Source organism: Zootoca vivipara, chromosome 5 (assembly GCF_963506605.1).
Source record: "Zootoca vivipara chromosome 5, rZooViv1.1, whole genome shotgun sequence".
Taxonomy (NCBI): Eukaryota; Metazoa; Chordata; class Lepidosauria; order Squamata; family Lacertidae; genus Zootoca; species Zootoca vivipara.
The window spans coordinates 38632867-38653047 of NC_083280.1; the positions used below are offsets into that span (position 1 = coordinate 38632867).

At 42.3% G+C, this 20181-nt stretch overlaps 1 protein-coding gene across 1 annotated transcript; it reads right to left on the reverse strand.

Annotated features, from left to right (window-relative positions):
• Nucleotides 1-3457: 3457 nt before the first annotated feature.
• On the reverse strand, nt 3458-14236 carry PTTG1IP (PTTG1 interacting protein). Its single transcript, XM_035133682.2, has 7 exons — nt 13858-14236; nt 11310-11365; nt 8813-8921; nt 7900-8005; nt 7709-7774; nt 7023-7069; nt 3458-6183 (listed from the first exon to the last, which is right to left on the reverse strand). The coding sequence occupies exons 1-7, from the start codon at nt 13967-13969 to the stop codon at nt 6137-6139; spliced, it is 543 nt and encodes a 180-aa protein (XP_034989573.2). The 5' UTR covers nt 13970-14236; the 3' UTR covers nt 3458-6136.
• Between the last annotated feature and the right edge of the window lie 5945 nt (nt 14237-20181).

Sequence of the window (20181 nt, forward strand, 5' to 3'; positions counted from 1 at the left end):
TTCCAGATATTTGCACATTTTTATTGACTTGTCAAATTCACCCCTACAGAGGCAGGAATTCCAGTACTGCACTCTGGTACAGAAATACATTCTTAACAGCCATACAAATAGAAAGACTACTACTTCCGCCAAGTAGTTTGTCAGGAAATCTGCTATAGCTGAATGACACTGAATGCAGATAAGAAACTGGTATGAAGAAAACAAAGGCAAAGAAAAAGCATTCCACTTATCTAAGAGGATTTTTTACAGTCCTCTGAGTACAGTACAGTACTAAGTCCCGTACAGTACAGTACTTTTCCCCTGGCAAATATGCTTAGAATTGGGAAGGTTTTGGAAGATAATGGAAGGTGACTAACTTTCATAACAAAACAGGGCAATAAACCAACCATAGCAATAGTATCCACTCAGCCATATCTGATGGGGATCAAGGCCACACAGGTGGCCTCCATAACCCCAAGCAACCCTGTTGGGTCAGACCATTGGCTCATTTGGCCCAGCATCTGTCTCCTTGTGCTATGGTTGGTTTAGGAAGAACTAAGAAAGAATTCAATTGTTCAAGTTTTGTGCCATGAGTGGGATATCAGTGACCACCCCATATTTGACAGGCAGCGGGAAGAGACAACTAACATAAGGGAATTTCAGACAATGAGAACTTGTACTGTTGCTTAACAAGAAGCAAATTTTTGAATTCTAGTTTCCGTTTTAGATACACTGACTATATTTATCACAATCAAGAGTCACCCATTCTTATGAGGGGTTACCAACCTGGCACCTGTGAGTACTAGTTTTGTGCCCTTGTGCAGTGCTATTTTCTAAAAAAAATGTTTAGGAGTACTCTCATTTTCCTTCTCATATTGAAATACTGCCCCTCAATGAGGCCAAACTTGAGACTCACAAAATGTTTAGAGGCATGCGAACCCCCAGAAAAAAAGCACTGCCCTTGTCTATTTGTAGGGGATGAACTGGGTGGGGTTGAGGCAACAGGCACTTTCCTTCAGCTGTGGGGAGACTTGTATGTGTGTGTGAAGGTAAAGGGTAAAGGAACCCCTGACCATTAGGTCCAGTCGTGACCGACTCTGGGGTTGCGGCGCTCATCTCGCATTATTGGCCGAGGGAGCCGGCATACAGCTTCCAGGTCATGTGGCCAGCATGACTAAGCCGCTTCTGGTGAACCAGAGCAGCACACGGAAACACCGTTTACCTTCCCGCTATAGCGGTACCTGTTTATCTACTTGCACTTCGACGTGCTTTTGAACTGCTAGGTTGGCAGGAGCTGGGACCGAGCAACGGGAGCTCACCCCGTCACGGGGATTCAAACCGCCGACCTTCTGATCGGCAAGCCCTAGGCTCAGTGGTTTAACCCACAGTGCCACCCATGTCCCAGGGCAGCTTAAATATGTGTGGAGAGAGAGAAAGATTGAGAGAGATGCCCTTAGGCAGAGAGGGAAAGGTTCATGGGTGGATCTGTATGTGTCTGAGAGAGGAAGAGGTGTGTGTGTGTGTGTGTGTGTGTGTGATCTGTTTGTATGCATGAAATGTGAGAGATGGACTTGGACAGAAATAGGTGCATGTGAGGTATGCGCATGAGTGAGAGATGCATCTGTCTCTGGTTTTTGTCTGTGTAGTGAGTGTGGGGTGGCTACCTTTTCTCCCTCCTGGTATTGGGGAATGAGTCCTTACGAACAAATCTTCCTAACAGTTATTTGTGTGCAGCCCCCTAACAGTGTTGTATGTGTGCAGACCTCTGCATTTGTGAGGTCGAGGAGGGGAATCAGCAATGACTGCGCTGTACTGTACTCTAATTTTGTTACACTATGCTCCTCCCCCATGACAGCCATTTTGTGTTATGTGACTGCTGATCCAGACGTTGGGCAACCCCTGCACTGTATCTTGCACCAGTAGTTGTGGCAAAACATCTTAATAAGTACCTTGGATATGTGCAACATAAACAATGGAGCCTAGTTGGGTGTTCTGAGGCAATTTCAAGGAAGTGGAGACATTGATCATGTCCCGTCTTGTTCAATTGATCAAAAGCATAACTTGCAGCTTTAAATGAAAGTTTTTTGTATGGTAAATAAATCTTTTAACTTCTGGTTTTCTTTCAAAACTCTAGAGTGCGGCATATAAACACTGCTTCTTTCATCTGTGCCTTCTTCTCTGCAAGCTGTGATGCAGAGAGAGGAATCTCAGTTCTAACCACAGTAGTCCTGCCCCCCTCTGCCTAGTGCAGCGTTTCTCAACCGCTGTTCCGCAGCACACTAGTGTGCCGCGAGACGCTGGCTGGTGTGCCGCGACGTGCGGCGACATGAAGGGCGATTTGCATTGTCACACAACACTGACCCACCGGAAAGCAATATTTCTCCTCCTCTTTCCCAAAGCTCATTGCAAACGAGCCTGGCGGCCGCCAATACATAAAACACTGACCCGCTGGAAAGCAATATTTGGCAAGTGTTTCTTACAGTCATAATTATAATATAGGGCGGCACAGAGTTAAATTTTTTAACTTTTTTAATGGTGGTGTGCCTCATGATTTTTTTCACGGAACAAGTGTGCCGTGGCCCAAAAAAGGTTGAGAAACACTGGCCTAGTGCAGCTATTCCCCCTTTACTAAGGAACAACATGTACTTAGATTTGGTTTGGGACAACTGAGAAATATTTCCCCTTTGGGTAGTTAACTTCTAAAACCTCTCTCCTCCACAATGGTTTCCTTTGAGATGGAACTACCGGTAATATTTGAGGAGAGGGATTCATTGGGGTGGTGAGGTAGTTCACCCTGAAGAAGTACAAAATATTTTAAGTAGGATAAAAACTCAATGATCTCTTCCCAAAGAGTATCTTGAAAGCAGTCAGATGAGTGTTATTTGACACTCTCTCAGGCTGAAATCCTATGTCCTTAATCAGGGCTGAGGAATCTCTGGCCCTCCAGATGTTGAGCGACAACTCACATCAGCTTCAGTCAGTATAACCAATGGTCAGGGATAATGAGAAATGTACTCCCAAAAAAACATCTGCAGGGGGGCAGGTTCCCCACCCCTGCTCTGTTGTAAGGAGTAAGCCCGATTGTGCCATGTAAGGCTTTTTAGTAGATACCTGTAGGACTGCACTGTCACTCAGCACACAGCCTCACTATATGTCATTTTTTAATGAAGTGCTTTTCATAAGTGTTGTACGTATATTAGAAGCAACAAAGAAGATGGGGAGTTTGTTAAATATTGGGCACAATGCAGAAATCTAGGAAGAGGGAAGACTGAAGGGAAGACTGTTAAAAGGTCAAGATAGCAATTAAAAAAGAGGAGACATGTAGGTAGCTTTTATTGCCCTTTAAAAATATGTAGGGGTTATTAGGTTGTTTTTGTTTTGATTATATGTTTTGTGGTTTTAAATTAAGATTTTATTCTGTGAACTACCTGTGGGTATAGAGTAGTATACAAATTTTAATAATAATAATAATAATAATAATAATAATAATAATAATAATAATAATAATGGAAGACAGGTGCATAGACTAGGTGCATGAACTGTTGCAGAGAACTGGCAGAAATAAATGGCACAAGAAACTAGAGGTTAAGCAGGTAAGTCAGTATTAGATCAGGAACAGGGAAACCTTTGGCGCTCCAGAATTGCTGAACTCTAATTAGCCCCTGCCAGCATCTCACAGGTTCCCTACCTCTGTATTAGATGAAAGAAGTATGACTAGTGTAGAGATAAAAGAAGAGCCAATACCAAGATGTTTGAACTAAATGCAAAATGAGTGAATGAATGGTGTAGTGATGTGGCTTTTAAACAGTGAGCCAAATATTAGATGGCCACAGAGCTAAGGATAGAAGACATTTAGAGAGAGAAACTGGGACCAAGACATTATAGTAATCCAGGCAATAAGAACATGTATTAGAATTTTAGAACAGCCAACATAAGGTAGTGAGATCTTAGTAGTATTGTAAAGACTAAATAGATTACTAAGTCCTGTAGATAGCCCATATATGTGGATAAACACAGCAAGGTAATCAGGCTGTGTGGAATGTTGCAGTGTATCCCCATCCCCAAAAGGTATTATTGTTCAGCCCTCTTGGGGGCGGCAGAGTAAGAAGGAATAAAGGACACATTTCATTTGCTTCCCATCTCAAGGCCATCTTCCACTATGTTATATATTGGTAGCAGGCTTTATTCTTGGACTGGCTGCCAGCCCCAACAACCTGAGGATGTTATAGATGTATGTGGGACCTGCCACAAAACATTGCAGTGTGGAGCCTGTTCAGAGTTCCAGCCAGTCATACCCTCTCTTCGAGGAGAGATAGATCACACACACACACACACACACACAGCATAAGCCAAGCATTTTTCGTTTTCAAATTTGTGATTCTGTCACTAAACACTTTCTTCAGATGTTGACATCCCTACCCACTCGTAAGATGGGCAACATACTCATATTCTTCAGAAAAGGGAGATTGTATGACCATGTGGTACAATAATTCCCCATTATTTATATTTGCTTAAGAGGGCAACAGAATGATAGAATGCCAAGAGACGTAAGATATTAAATATTTATTTTATTAAGTAAATAATTACAAATTTTGCTGCAGTAAATAATTGATTTTACTTGTTAATACGGCAGAATAACTATATGAAAGTTTTTATAATACAATATCCTGTATTTCTGGAATTTACTATGCATTGTCAGCAGATTTCAACTTGTTTTTAAGATGTCAACAGAGGAGTAAAGATATTTAAATGAATAGAAAGTATAACGTTTGTGTGACTTTGACAACATATATAAAGTTTAAGATTACAATGGAATTTTACTACTTCAGTAATTAATATACCTCCATATGTATGAATGTTTTTAGAAGGGTATGGGCATGAAAGTCAGACATTTACTTTCTCTATACTATCTAATGCTTTCAGTTTTGGGGTGGGGGAAATGACAATATCATTCCACATTTTTCACAAGTTCTGTGTTTATGACCTAGGTGCTATTTCACTCCAGGCAAATGTAGTGTTTAAAGTTTCCTTGGAAACAAATTTTATACATTCCAAGTGCAGCCAGGCTTCCAAATCATTATTTCACGGTTTTGTTTTAATCCACTCTTCCACTTGACAGTAAACATTAATAAGTTACTTTCCTTATTAATCTGTCTTCATAAAGAAACTCCAGTGCATAGGACTCTTGACGTAGAAAAGCCTGAAGAAAAACAGGCTATTGCATCAAGCCAAAATTTTATTGGCAGGCCTTACTCTAGGCAGCAGAAATCAACCCCAAGGCTTCATTATGGTTCTTTACTTCAAAAAAGAAACCTTTTCATTCTTCTGATTTGGTTACTAAGGGCATTCTTTCCAAGATTATACATTGCTTCAGATACAAGTGGTATTTGGCAACTTCTTAATTGCAAGCAGTACAAAGTTCTTAAATATAAGAAGAGCCTTTAAAATTCCAATACAAGCAGCCATTTAATCAGCACCAGTAAAACATTCATATCACACTGTTACTAACATAAATCAGTCTAATTCTGTAGTTGAAGTGATTTAAAAGAGGCAGAGGAACAGAAGGAACATGCATATGTAGTACAGAAGAAAAGTATTAATATATAAAAGTGCAAACCTTCACAATCCCACTATAAAAACATCTGTGCTGCAAACAAAATGTTTTTAAAGATAGATTTAGGCACTTTTTGCTAGTGGCACAATTAAAGCCTATGTTCCTTTCATATAGCCTACCCACCTAGTTTTTTTTAGATGACCACCCAACTCCTACCCTTCAATTAAAAACAGCTATAACTTGTTGACCATAGAAAAGATTGGCAACAAGAAATGTGCACTGTCTCTCTCCACTTCATGAACAAATTTGTTCCAAGATTTGACCAGCAAACAAAAGTTATGTTATACTATACATATAAGAGCACAGGCACCTGCAGGACAGAAAGAAGAAAAATTCTAACATCTCCAGCCTGCTAGGCAATCTGGTTTTCAGAGGTATGTTTGGCTTGTTCGTTTATCTCACTGTATATTAACAGCTGTCTTCTATTAAGACCAATTTTCCATTTGCAATTAAGGCATGCAATTTACTGGATCTCTTAGCAGCTGTACTACACATTCTATATACAGCACTGGCAGAGCTTACTTTGGCTTTTCAAAAGAAATCTTAGTCGTTTTCAAATTTGGCGTATGGGTTCTCTTCTTTAAACAAACCTGGAAAAAAATAACATCTGGTTAGAACACAGAGATCAAAGATATTGGTGAGGGGCAAATACGAAAAGGAAGTAGCCAGGGGGAGGCAATGAAAAGTGGTTGCCAGTATTCATGAAAGTGGGGGGGGGGGGGGTGGTGGGTGGATCAAAGTCTAGTGAACTGCATTTGTCAATGGTTTGGCTATCCAAATATTCCACAGAATGTGGCATCTGGTAAAGAAACAACAAACTCCTTTCTTGCAACATGTTTTTGGACAAGTATTTTAAAGAGTTATAATATAACATTTTGGCTTAACCCAGAACTGATTGTTTCTTGTGTCAGGGGTACTGATATAATAATAAGGAAAAGCTGACGACAGCTTATCAGAATTGTTGTTGTTTAGTTGTTTAGTCGTGTCCGACTCTCCGTGACCCCAAAATTACAGTTTAAGAAAAATCAGTTAAATCACTTAGAGAAGATAAACTCCAGTCAGTTTTGTACCCTTACTAAGGGCAGAGTGCATAGCTGCCATGTTCTCCCTTTTTTAAAGGGAAATTATGCTGAATAGGCTTCCTCGCGAGAAAAGGGAAAACTTGGCAGCTATGGCAGAGTGCCTTTAGTATTTTCTGAACAGCTGAACTGTTAGGGAGCAGGGTTTATTTCCTAACATTAGTGTGGAGGTGCAACAGATGGGAGAGATTGCTGGCAATCAGGGTTTTTTTGGCTTGGTTACCAAGGCCAGTCAGAAACTGTGGGACACCCGTCTGGTAATGAGTTGAAGTGATAACTATCACATGTTGACATATAGCACACTAAGATGAAGTATCTTATGCATTTGACAACTAGCCATTGGCACTTACCATATTTTTTCCGGATTTCATCATGCCTTGATTTCATCTCTGCTCTCCTGCAAGACATATAACATGTCATGAGATGTTTGCAATTTAGAATAATTTTGTATAGGAAGGAAATTATGTTAGTGAGAAGACAGCTCCCAACCACCTACTGAGAGCCAGTGTGGTGTAGTGGTAAAGAGTGGTAGACTCCTAATCTGGGGAACCGGGTTCATGTCTCCACTCCTCCACATGCAGCTGCTGGGTGACCTTGGGCTAGTCACACTTCTCTGAAGTCTCTCAGCCCCACCCACCTCACAGGGTGTCTGTTGTGGGGGAGGAGGGGAAAGGAGATTGTTAGCCGCTTTGAGACTCCTTCGGGTAGTGATAAAGCGGGATATCAAACCCAAACTCTTCTTCTTCTTCTTCTTCTACATTCAAGATTAATTTTATACCCTGTATTTTGACCAATAGAATCTTCAAAGTGCTTTTCATCAATAGGACCTTCAAGCAGGTTACAATATAACCAGATGCTTATAAACACTGGAGTCCTCCAAGGCCAACACATTTAAGTATCACAGCAGAGGAATAATGTATAAACAGCACCTGCAACAACCTGTTACTCCAGATGTTTTCTGCAAACATCTGGTCTTAACATCAAAAGGGAAGGTGGCAGCAGGCCTGACAACATCTGTAGGTTGACAGCAACTTACCTCTCTTCCTGTCTTACTCTTCTCTGTTCTCTCTCTCGGGCAACTTTCTCATCCTCCTTATCAGGTCTGCACAAAACAAGAGCATTTAGGACATATATGATTAGGTTTGCCATAACTTGAGGGGTGTCATTAAGGTAAGTATATTACTGGTATTTACGTTATAAAAAATAAGAACATGTTCAGATACTTGCTTTCTGCTCTTTTTTTGCCTGCAGCAACAACAGCAACAAACACAAAGAGCAATAAGGATTATTCCTCCCACCACGGACATTGTAATTATGAGAGCTTCAAAATTCACTGAAATATATAACACAAGAAAAGTAGTGAGTGAGCCATTTGCCAAAAAACAAACTCTGAATTTAAAATCGGCCTGTCATTTATTTCAAAATTAAAGTTATTTTACACAAATCACTGCAAACTTGCCCAGTTAAAGCATGGAGGACAAACTAAGTGCAGCAGCTTCATACAAATAAGCCATTGCATGGGCAATGTCCTCTATAGGATGTCAATCATGCTGAGCCTTCTGCTACCACAATAGCTTTAAATTTTCTTTTTTAAGGATTAGATGCATTTACTATCCAAAACTACTAACCACACACAAAATGCATAATGGAATCTTCATGTTCAGAAGTTGCTTACCTTCTAATTACCAAAACACTGGGAGAAGCATCATCATACTCTGCTTATCCTAGTGACACCTAACTAACCACTAAAAATGCTAATATCTTTGCTGTGATATAGGAACGTAACTAGAAAGAATCCCCGTGATCTTGCTGCAGTAATGATTTGCTGTTTAATCCAGGAAAAAAATCCAGGAAAAAAAAATCTCTGCCTGTAAAATAACCTCATGGAACATTTTGCTGTTGGTAGCAAGTAAAGGAGTTCCATTCCTTTCTATCAACTTGTAAGCTGTAGTAACTTGATCTGCCCATGTTGTAAGGAGACTGCAAACTTCTGATACATTTACTTATAATACCTTAAATAATATTAAAGAAAGTTATTGAGAAGAGGAATATTTATTGCATCCAAGAAGCAATCCAGGAATTGTTTATAGAGAAAATGGCAATGCCAATGACACATGCAGTATTCCTGGAAGTTACTCACCCCAACAGGCACCCCAGCGGGCCTTACTCAACTGGCAAAGTGAACTGGGCGGGAGGATATTTCGAACAGGATATTCCAGGCATTGTTTGCTGCTGCTGCACCATAAACACTGGGAAAAGAAGAGGTGGTAAATACAACAAGCCGGTTAACAAACAAACAAACAAAACAGCTGAGTAGGATAAAGTTGAAGGGCAATATCCATACTTAGAGAAGACCCACTGAAATATGTTAAGTAACTTCAAGCCACTGATTTCAACCAGCCTATTCTGAGAATGAACTAGCTGGGTATCGCCCAAAGATAGCGAAAGGAACACAACTGTATGCCAACATTATCAATGTTGCTTCTATGTAATCTTATTGACTAGAGGGCATTGCCAAGAATTCAAGAGCACTGCTTCAAACTTAGTCCCAACACCGCACTACTGAAGCACTAGGTCCTCTTGAGTTTTGTTTTGCCAAGTAATCCCATCTGAAAAAGCATCAACATGTAGGTCATTTAAAAGGTCATAAAAACTTGTTTAGTCTAGAACTGCAATCCTTTGTACTTTCTTGAAGCAAGCTTCCCTTAATTCAGCAGAGAGACAAACTACTCATTGTGTTAAACACATGATCACATTTAACATGTCCACACAAAAAAAAACCCCAACCACATTAAAATATATAGTTGGCTGTTACATATGCATTGGATTAGTACCAAATAAAATTCTTACCATGTGGAAACTGGGAACTATAATAGAACAGTAAATAAACTGTATAAAGTGGCTATAGATGGAAGCAGAAAACTGTAGTGATCAAGGAAGACTGTTCTTGTGATCAGCACAAGTGAACCCAAAGGGTACCCTGTCAAAAGCACCTAAAGGTCAAGGACTAACATTAGATTCAGACTCTTCTAGAAAGAGGCAGCAAATTGGAAGCTGTTTTTCCAAGACTCAGAATTATACACTGTGCACCTTTAGGACCTCCATAGTTGCAGTGCTTTCTAAACAATGCATCTGGCACATTAAAAGACTGTGCAGTCAAATAGCCACAACAATAACACATACACTTCCCAAATTAAGCCCTCATGTTCATATTTAGATGCCATTTTTTGCATAATCTGTTTGCAGGGTGATTAGTACAAATCTTTTGTGCTTATAAGGCACAGATGGGGAACCTCAGGCTTGGAAACCAAATGCAGCCTTCCACTGTTCTCTTATCTGGCTCTCAAATATTTTTGCCTGGCTGGAATGTGTCCTTGGAACTCCAATAATATTCCTGCTTGCCTGGAGTGAGAACAGAAAGTGATGCATGAATGTGTATAGAAGCAAACCTACAGTACAAAAGTAAAATGCACACTTCTGCCTCTAGCCCTGCCCACACTGGCATGTGATCCCTTAGAAATTGCCCAGAAGGGAATGCAGCTTTTTATTGAAAATGGTTCCTCATCAGTGCTATAGGGAATGGCAAGGGAGTCCAAATAAGTTCTATAAACTAATAGTGCATTTGTCCAAAACTGATAGTAAATTCTGCTACCCTTAAAAACTATTTTGACTAAATTTTAAATAAGACTTGAATGCAATAAGTCCTTCTGCATTTTCCCAATATGAAAAGCCAGACAACTGCAAAAAAACAACAACCAAGCTCTGGATGCTTCAGTACACTGAGACTTGTATAAAACCCCTGCTCAAGTCCAGGTTATAGAGAAGTTGCTCAGAAGCAACATCTGGTACATTATAGATCCGAATACTCAGTGGATGTTTCTTGGGTATCTCCAGTTCATACATAACTCAAAGATGCTGGCTCTCAAACTTTTTGTACTTAACGACCCCTCTTTCCTTGCCTAAACATGAATCTGCACTTATTGTCAACTAACAGTGATTTCTTTTTAGTTGGACAAACTAGCATCTGATTAAGAAACATTTCTCAAGAAATGGAAGAGGGATTTCACAATACAATTTGCAAATAAGAGATCACAGGCTTGCAACTTAAGTCTGTTGAGGAAGGGGACTAGTTAATTAATTTATTTGAAATATACTGTATAATGAAGAGTGGTGCCTATGCCTCATATCTATTCATCCCAGGATGATTTGGCTTACGTCATTTTGGCCAGGACTTTCCATCACTTCACCTGACCAGATGAGGGCATAAATAGCAAACAACCAAATCTTACAGATAATTCCCCTTTTCTGGGCTCAGAGCCCAGCAACCCAAGCCTACAGATAAGGATAAAATCAAAGCAAGCCAATTGGCCTATATCAAAGCAAGTGAATATGAACATATACGAGCTCATGGTTACAACTACCAATTAATTGTGGGGTTATCTTGACTACCAAGATTGCATTTGCAGGGTTTCTGGAACCATTCACCTTTGGTTCAATATAGGTAGCCCTGTGGATGCACTTTAGAGTGCCTGAGCAGTTCTGGGTTGGGCTGGCCTTTAACATCACAGCACACAGCAGGCTCATATACAATTTCAAGTTACAGTACAAGATGCATTCTGCAATTGTATGCTACTTACCGTGACATTTTTCAGGCATTCCTCGCAAGTTTTGTTTGTATACTGTTGGCAGCCTACTGTGAGAGAGTAGATGAATGATGTGTTAGTTTATAATTGACAATGCTTTAAGTTAGTCCCTCATTTTGCAGTTTTCTCCCATAACATATTTTGCTATTGTAAAAAATAAGGCTGAACTCTACTTGTAGTAGTTTGTGGGATTCCCTGATGCCAGGAATCTAAGCCAAGTTGCTTATGGTTGTAAACATTTACTTCCTATTTTAGCACAGAAAATTAAGACAGTCCAAAATTCATTCCTATAATTTGCAACAATCATTTCTTAGACATTAAATTTTAGGCAAAGAGGAAGCTCCTAAACCAGGCATCCCCAAACTGTGGCCCTCCAGATGTTTTGGCCTACAACTCCCATGATCCCTAGCTAACAGGACCAGTGGTCAGGGATGATGGGAATTGTAGTCCAAAACATCTGGAGGGCCGAAGTTTTGGGGTACCTGTCCTAAACTGTGGTTATTTACTTGTATATATATGCTGTGCTGAACCGCTCTCAGGTAGGTACACAAAGTAGGTGTAATAATATGATGCCATTAAGATTCGACATTTAGTGTCAGTACAATTGTGCAGTTGATTAATGAGGTCATGTTTAGCAATCAACTTTACAGAATAACGTTCTAAGCAAGTGTCTTACAGAACAACCCTGAGCACGTGGCACAGTCTGGTTTAGTTCAATTTCAAGAAAGTTGTTTAGAAACAGGGCACTCATCTTAGTTTCCAGCATCTGCACAATGTTGTCTACTCAGTCGCAAATGCTGGCCAAGGAAACATCTGGGTTAAAGGAAGTGAAATGCTCCTATGCCCATACACAGTTCAAATGAACTAGTGACTGAGGTAAACTAAGAAAGCAATGCTATAGCCCTATCCTATTATATGTTTTACTCAAGTGAAAACTGACACTAAAAATATAGGATAGCTTATACTAAGTTAGACATTAACCATATGAGCTTTCTAACTGGGGATGGCAGGGACTGAACCTGGTACTTTCTGTATGCAAAGCATATGGCATGGTGCTTCTTACAAACCAACCCACTGGAGCGTAACAATGCCATTCAAGCTTATAAGAGAAAACCCCACTATTTTCAACCCTAAACAAACTTTTATGCAGACAGCAATTTGCCACATCATGAAATTAAGTAATAGCATCAGTGTGATCCGAAGACCACACAATGAATAGACCAGAACAAACTACAACAGCCAACTTTGGACTTGCAGTTTCTCCATAGATCTGAAGTTCCTACACCAATAGCACTCTTTATACAATCAAGTGATCAAAGTGTGCTAAGGAGCAACTAATCTGTATCACATGGTTGGATATCAGAGTTTTGCTGCAACTATTTATTGCCTGGCACTGAAACATAAACATTAGCTCACTGAACAAATGAACTCAGCCTCAAATTCAGAGACTGAAGAAACCAACTGTACTCCCTTAAATTTAATGCTTCAGTTCCAACTTAAGGAATGCATACAGACAGGAATAGAGACAAGACACTGATTACACCAGTGCTTTCTCAAGCTGCTATGTCCAGTACAGTTTTTTAGGGCTGTCACCAGATTTCATAAATCTTAGGCAATCAAACTTGCATGTCTGTAAAAAAATAGTTCTGAAGCAGGAAACATGCTTTAGTTGACAGGTGTGATAGGAGGAATCCCCTTTCATGTGAGAAAAAGAAGAAGCCCCTTTTTAAGATAACAGTTTTCCATCTCTATTTTTTAAAAATAAAAGATGCATGGATTCATGATACATTTTGGGGTGAGGTGGGCACCCAATCTGCGATATTGCTGAGGCACCCTTTCGTCAGTTAAACATTGCAGCCCTCAGGTTATAGGGCATGGGCGTAGCCGTGACTTGGGGAGGAGGGGCAGAACCTAAGTATCTGGTCAGTTAGATACTGTAAGTATTTTAACATGGGCGGCAGGCTTCATGTTGGGGGCGGGACATAACCTCAGTTAGTTAAGTATTTTTAATCTAAAGTTTACTTGACTGGGGAGGCAGGTCCCCCCCCCCCCGCTACGCCCATGGTTTATAGGGTTTGCCCCCGCGCATTCCCATCGCTGAGTTTCGAACGGGCTTTCCAGGCATCGTGCGTACGCGGCCATAAAAACAAACTTTCAGGCAAACGGACGTCGGATCCCCGGCAACGTGTCGCAGAGGGTAAAACTCCTCGTCGGCGCCGCCGAGGCATGCCGTGATTTGTTTTATTTTATTAGCTTTATTAGTATTATTATTATTAGAAATAAAGCTAATAAAATAAAACAAATCACGGCATGCCCCGGTGGCGCCGCCGCTCCTCGTCAGAAACGAAGCGCTGTTTTGGAAAGGGCAGAGGAGAAAGGACGCAGGGGCCCTCCGGGGGCCACAAAGGGCACGTCCACACTGGAGAGCCGCGCAATCGGCGTTTCAAAGCGGCGAGGGGCGGGGAAAGGAGCGGGCCGGGGCGGTCTCGGCCGCCTCCAACTCCTTGCCCCCGAGGGGCGCCACGGCCGGGGTCTCTCTCACCTCCTTGCTCCCCGGGCCCGGGCGTGGGAGCTCCGCGGGCGACAGCGAAGAGCAGCGGGACACAGAGCAGGAGCAGGGGCCGCGGAGAGGCTCGGAGGCAGTAGTGGCCCATGGCGGAGAAGGCGTCCCCCAAAGCCAGGCTTCCTCTTCTTCTGGCGCCAGGGAACACTATCTCTGTGTGTGTCTGTGTCTCTGTCTGTCTGTCTCTCTCACACACACACTTTTCTGCTTTCACTGCGCTTCTTTCTCCTCAGTTCTCCGAGCTCAACAGGAAACAAACACACCCACACCCGCCGTGACACACGCACACGGGGCGGGAGCGCGCGCTGGGCGGGGGGGACAACAGGGCAGCTCCCCCCGAAAGGCGGGGCCGAGGGAACGCGCGCTCCCGCAAGGAAGCCGTAACCATCACGACCGCGTCGAAGGGCGAATGCTGCTCCGCTGCTGGCAAGGCGCTTTCCAGGTGCCGCCCAATCGCGCGCGCTCTCCCTCTCTCCTCAAGGCTCTTTGGCGCCCCTCATCATGGCCGCAGAAGCAGCAATAGCAGCCGTTGGGAGTTCAGGCGTTCCCTGTTCAGATTACTGTCTGTACCGGTATTTCTGCGAGGCGTCCAGTCCTCTCGCGCGCGGAAAGGAGGAGCAGAAGCCTGCCGCGCCACCGAATTGAGTGGCTTTGTTATATATAGGGCGGGAGGTTTACACAGCATTATGATCGCACGGGATGGAAGCTGTCTTGCACCAAGTCTCCCCCACCTCGTTGATCCGTCTAGCTCAGTGACTCTTTAAGGATTTAGAGAGTCTTTCTTTCCCAGCCCTACCTCCTTGGAGACACACAAGGGATTGAAGTTGGGACTTTTGGCACGCAAAGCCCGTGGCAAGGCTTGCACTCCAAGAGCTTAAAGCAGTGAGGAGTCTTTCTCATCCCATTTCCCTGAACCATTTTAAAGGGGGGGGGGAACGGGGTAGGGGTGCCAGGGACCAAACAGCAGACTTTCTGCACGAGGGTAATAGAAACCTCCTCCATAGCTATTGATAGGCTTGACTTGTCCTCCATTAATTTATCCAGTCCTCTGAAAGTCATCCTAGTTGGTGGTCCTCACTGCCTCTTGTGCAAAGCTTGAGCTCTATCCCAGATCTATGGTCCCCCTCGTCCCATTTATATGTCTTTTACCCTGGGCAAGCTCTGTCAGACAGCAGCTTTTGTGCAGCTCTGGATTTAATCATCTTTCATTAAAGTAATCAGCCTTGTTGGTCCATTGGGGGGGAATATTCAAACAGCAATAGTTGCATAATATGAGTATTACGACCAATTAAAAATTAAGCAAGCTTTTGAGGTCACCAGTACTACAGAGTAGTTGTTAAATAAAAGGAAATAAAAGAAAAAATATATACTGCATGGTGCTGGTACCAATTCCGGGTGGGGAGTTTCAGCATCCCATCACCTAGGTGGGTCCTTTGTCCTAGCAGGAACGCGGGTCTAAACCACTGAGTCTCTTGGGCTTGCCAATTGGAAGGTCAGCGGTTCAAATCTGTGCAATGGGGTGAGCTTCTGTTGCTCTGCCCCAGCTTCTGCCAACCTAGCACTTCGAAAGCATACCAGTGCAAGTAGATAAATAGGTGGGAAGGTAAACGACGTTTCCGTGCGCTCTGGCTTCCGTCACAGTGTTCCATTGCACATGACCTAGAAAGCTGTCTGCAGAAAAACGCCAGCTCCCTCGGCCTGAAGCAAGATGAGTGCCGCACCTCATAGTCACCTTTGACTGGACTTAACCATCCAGGGGTCCTTTACCTTTTACCTTTCCTTTTGTCGTGGCTTGGTGGAGCCCCTTCTCCTCCTTTCTTCAGCTCCCCATCTTTCCCTGATCTTTGAGAGTGGTAGGCTCAGCAGCAGGCGGGGAGGTCAGTCTAGCAGCAACTATTGCTGGTGGTGCCTGCCATTTCAATCCTCCGGGACCTAGATATAAGCATTATGTTGGAATAAGGCAACCAAAGCACTAGAAGCATTGTAGGGGAATTTAAATGTTGGGTGCCACCTTGTGTGTGTGGAGTGACAGAAATTCCTATGGGTTTTTTTGGGGGGGGGGTCAGAGCAACAATAAACTGAGAAGCAAACCCCAGTTTTCACATACGGCAAAATGTGTTGGGGAGAGCCATTGCAGCTACACCATGGTGCCCCCTTCCATATTTACATCTGGATCACAAGAAGAGGTGTCTGTTGGGATAATATCTACTTTGATATATGAGGTTAAAATAGTAATTGTACCGTAACACAGAGATAATTTGTCCATTAACAGTAAAAAAATAAAATAAAAATGACCACACGATGGTGCCATCATCTTGAAGTATACATAAAAGCCTGAAAAGAACATGTTAGCTAACTTGTTTTGAAGACTGTCTTCCAAAAGCTATTTAACCACACACACACCCTGGGAAATTTTGGAAAGGCATAAGATTTCAGTCAGTACAGAATTTGCAATGGTTTATTAAAGTTTATTTTTGTTGTTTACGTTTGGTTTTTTTAAGAACTGTGGGCATTTCCAGGTGACCTGGAATACTGAGCATTCATCTTAATTAGTTCGCAGAGATGTTAGGAAATTCATATTGATTTGCTTGTGAGGAGTTTAGACAATGTTATATCAAAATTTCAATCATTTGAAGAAGCAGATTTGTTACACAAGTCCTCCAAATCAACTTTAATAGCACAAATTGGATTTGCTGATAGCTGATTGAAAATACTGAAAATCTGGAAGTGCCCTGCGAAACAGGAGGGCTTAATAACAGGCATGGAAGGAAAATAAACATAATGTTGTCAGGATAAAAGCAATGGACAAAATTCATTTGCGAAAAATTGAGTTCCATGAGGACTCAGGAGGGGATAAGTGCTTAAGGCAAGAGATACACTGAATTTTTTTCACAAGAGATGCTGATGAAATTCAAACAAGAGCTGAGCTTTTAACAACCTGAAATTCTTTCCCACTTTGGGTTAAAGTCTGCACTGAAGAAAATTCCCAGCTTTCATCCTCCCACACCAATCCTCAAGTACTCTCCTCATGAGTTCCCCCCAGTGCCCACCTACTCTTCTGCTTAAGGCCTTTCCTGGTGTTTGTGGGAGTAGTGACAACACTTCTTCTTTCTTTGGTGATCACTCGTAGCCGAGTAAGATTGTCTTCCATAAACACAGTTTTAATAATGTGTCCGTGACTGTGGAGGCCAATTCTGGATCCACACGTCCTTCCACAGTGGGGACATTGGTTTCCAGGCAGGAGTCAATCATGGTGTGGATTTACCAAGCATGCCTTCCTCTTAGCACGTTTCTCCCTTGCGTCCTGAGATCGAGTTTCTTCAAAGTCCATGACACCTTTGGTAAAGGCTGTTCTCCAACTGGAGCACTCGCAGGTCAGTGTTTCCTAGTTGTCAGTGTTTATACTACATTTTTTTAGATTTGCCTTGAGACAACCTTTAAACCTCTTTTGTTGACCACCAGCATTACGCTTTCCATTTTTAAGTTCGGAATAGAGTAGTTGCTTTGGAAGACAATCATCAGGCATCCGCACAACATGACCAGTCCAACGATGCTTGACATCCTTCTGGGCTGTTATGGTTATTTGCTGCTACGCAGCACATCAGTACACTATCCCCAGACCCAGTGGCCACTGAGAGATTGAGTTTTCCTGAGAATGACTACAATCCTAAGCCCTGTGGCTGTGGATATTCAGGAAGTTTGCTGTAAAGTATGGTCTCACTCTCACTGGTACATCCCCTGGCATCCGCAGTCCTTGTTAGCCTCCATTACAGCTGCTGGGGTGGAACGAGTTCCTATGTGCGCTTGTGATTGGAGTATAGCAAGACACTTAAGGATACACAAATGTCAATAATTTGCTCTTCATTGTTCTCCTTGGCTGCTTGTGCTTCTTTTTGCCAAGTATGGGGGACCTGTGGCTGTGGTACTCCAGCTTCTATCAGTCCCCACCAGCATAGCCAGGGGTCAGAGATTCAGAGCATTGTAGTTCAACATCTGGAAGGCCACAATTTCCCCATACCTGCATTTTGCAAAGTGCCCTTTCAACAAAATTTCCCTGACACCAAGCTGCCCCTTACGTGCTCATGGTTCTATAGTCATCATGACACCCACCCATGCTGTGCATCTTGATATATGTGAATTGTGTTTCATTGGTGGAGCTATGTTATACATTAGATGCTGTGCTATGACCAATGACCTTAGGTGTTAATGGGACATTTCCCTGCATAGCAAATACCAACTTCAGAGGAGGGATATTCCTTAGGAATCTAGCAGAGGAGGAAAGGGTTAAGTCCCCCCCCCTCATACTGTAATCCCAATAATTTCCAGCCCTCCACCCTGATGCTATTTGCATTTTTTAGAACCAGAATTGAAGGGCACATAGAGGCTGGTCCTTTGTCATCAACCAGGGACCTGCACTTGGAGAACTTTTATTTTCACAGTCTGCATCCTGGGCAGTAAAGCATTTCTTTCTTTCTTTCTTTCTTTCTTTCTTTCTTTCTTTCTTTCTTTCTTTTTTTGCTCATGCTCTTTGAAGAAAGACTAGAAAAACATTGGTGGAATTATACAAATATGGTCAAAATGTCTCGCATCAGGTTTTCAGAAACATCCAAACAAACAATAAGAGATTTTGCAGCATGCAGCTGACATGGTGAGACCAAGGTGAAACAAAGAATGGCGTAACTGACAAGGAACAATTGTAAATTTGTGGATAATTATTGCCTTTGTTTGAAAAAGATGACTGTTATGGGGATGATAAACACTATGGGTGGAAAAGAATGAGGAGGGGTGTTCTTCACTGATTAGCAAACCAGTTGTGGAGAAAAGCTCTAATCACTCGCCCTCCATTCTGCCTGAGTGAGTCAGGCATATCCTTGCTGCAGTGTTCCCAAATACACAGCAACAGGTGGAGTGTGGGGACTTCAATGATAACCAACACTGAGATAGTCATTAGGGTTGCCATTTTTCAAAAAGTAAAAACCAGGACACCCAAAAGTTGTTGAGCTTTTTCCGATTTACTTGCCTAAGATCGAGGACAAAGCACCGCTTTTCAGAAATTCCACCTTTGAAATCCCAGTAATATCCGGGACAATCTGGACATATGGCAGCCCTGATAGCCATTTCCCAACTTGCAAAAGCTGTCAACCCTCTACCTGGTGAATATGACTGGCTTGTGATTGGTGGAGTATCAGCAGCTGTCAATCAGGCCCCCAAAACATTTCAAAGTGGACTGTTGTATCTGAAGAAGTGTGCATGCACACAAAAGCTCATACCAATGACAAACTTAGTTGGTCTCTAAGGTGCTGCTGGAAGGAATTTTTTGTTGTTGTTGTTGTTGTTGTTGTTGTTGTTGTTGTTGTTGTTGCAAACAGTGTCATTTGCTCTTCTTCATTCCCGCAACCTACAACATACTGGTATTCTTGAAGTTTGTTAGAGTCAGAGGTGACCATTCAGCATAAACTTGCAGTGTTAGTTTGGATTAAGTGTAGGATTATTTAGACCAGTATTCTTGTGTCACAAGCAGCATACTGGCTACTTCTCCTCTCGTCTTCCATTTTACCCTTTGAATAAACTGCTTAATTGGATTACTGGGCTTTACTGGGTTTCTGAACACACTCAAAGGCTAGTTAACCTCCCTTATGGCTTAGGCGACTGGGTCTACACAATGCCTTGGAGGGCACAATGCCTTGGACACATTGGTGAATGGTTGTAGCAGAGAGAGAGAGAGAGAGAGAGAGAGAGAGAGAGAGAGAGAGAGAGAGAGAGAGAGAGAGAGAGAGAGAGAGAAAGAAAGAAAGAAAGAAAGAAAGAAAGAAAGAAAGAAAGAAAGAAAGAAAGAAAGAAAGAAAGAGGACGGACTAGGATGAGTTTCCAGGCTTACTAGCCTACCCTGCAGAGTTGGTGCTGGAACAGGAGACTGCCCTACCCTTACAACAGTTATTCAGAGTAATTAAGCCTTGTCATTGACAGGTGCAACAGAAACTATTAGTGCTCCTCAGCCACAGGGGATGATTTGGCTGGAAGGAAATAGAAGAGAAGGAGTAGGGATAACAGTTACAATGAAAGCAATAGCCACCATGCATTTCCAGCATGCAAACTGCCCAATATTATGGGGCTCTGTTAATGTCTAACAACCTGAATCTACTTGCTGGTAAATCCTTTCAGTGAGTCACTGTTACATTCCAAGAAACTCCTCATTTCCCAGAAACTCTTCTAAGCCACAAGATTCTAGCTGCTTTATAATATTCACTGTGATAGATGGTTCTCCTCTGGCATCTGCATCTTCTGATGGATTCTGCAGTCATT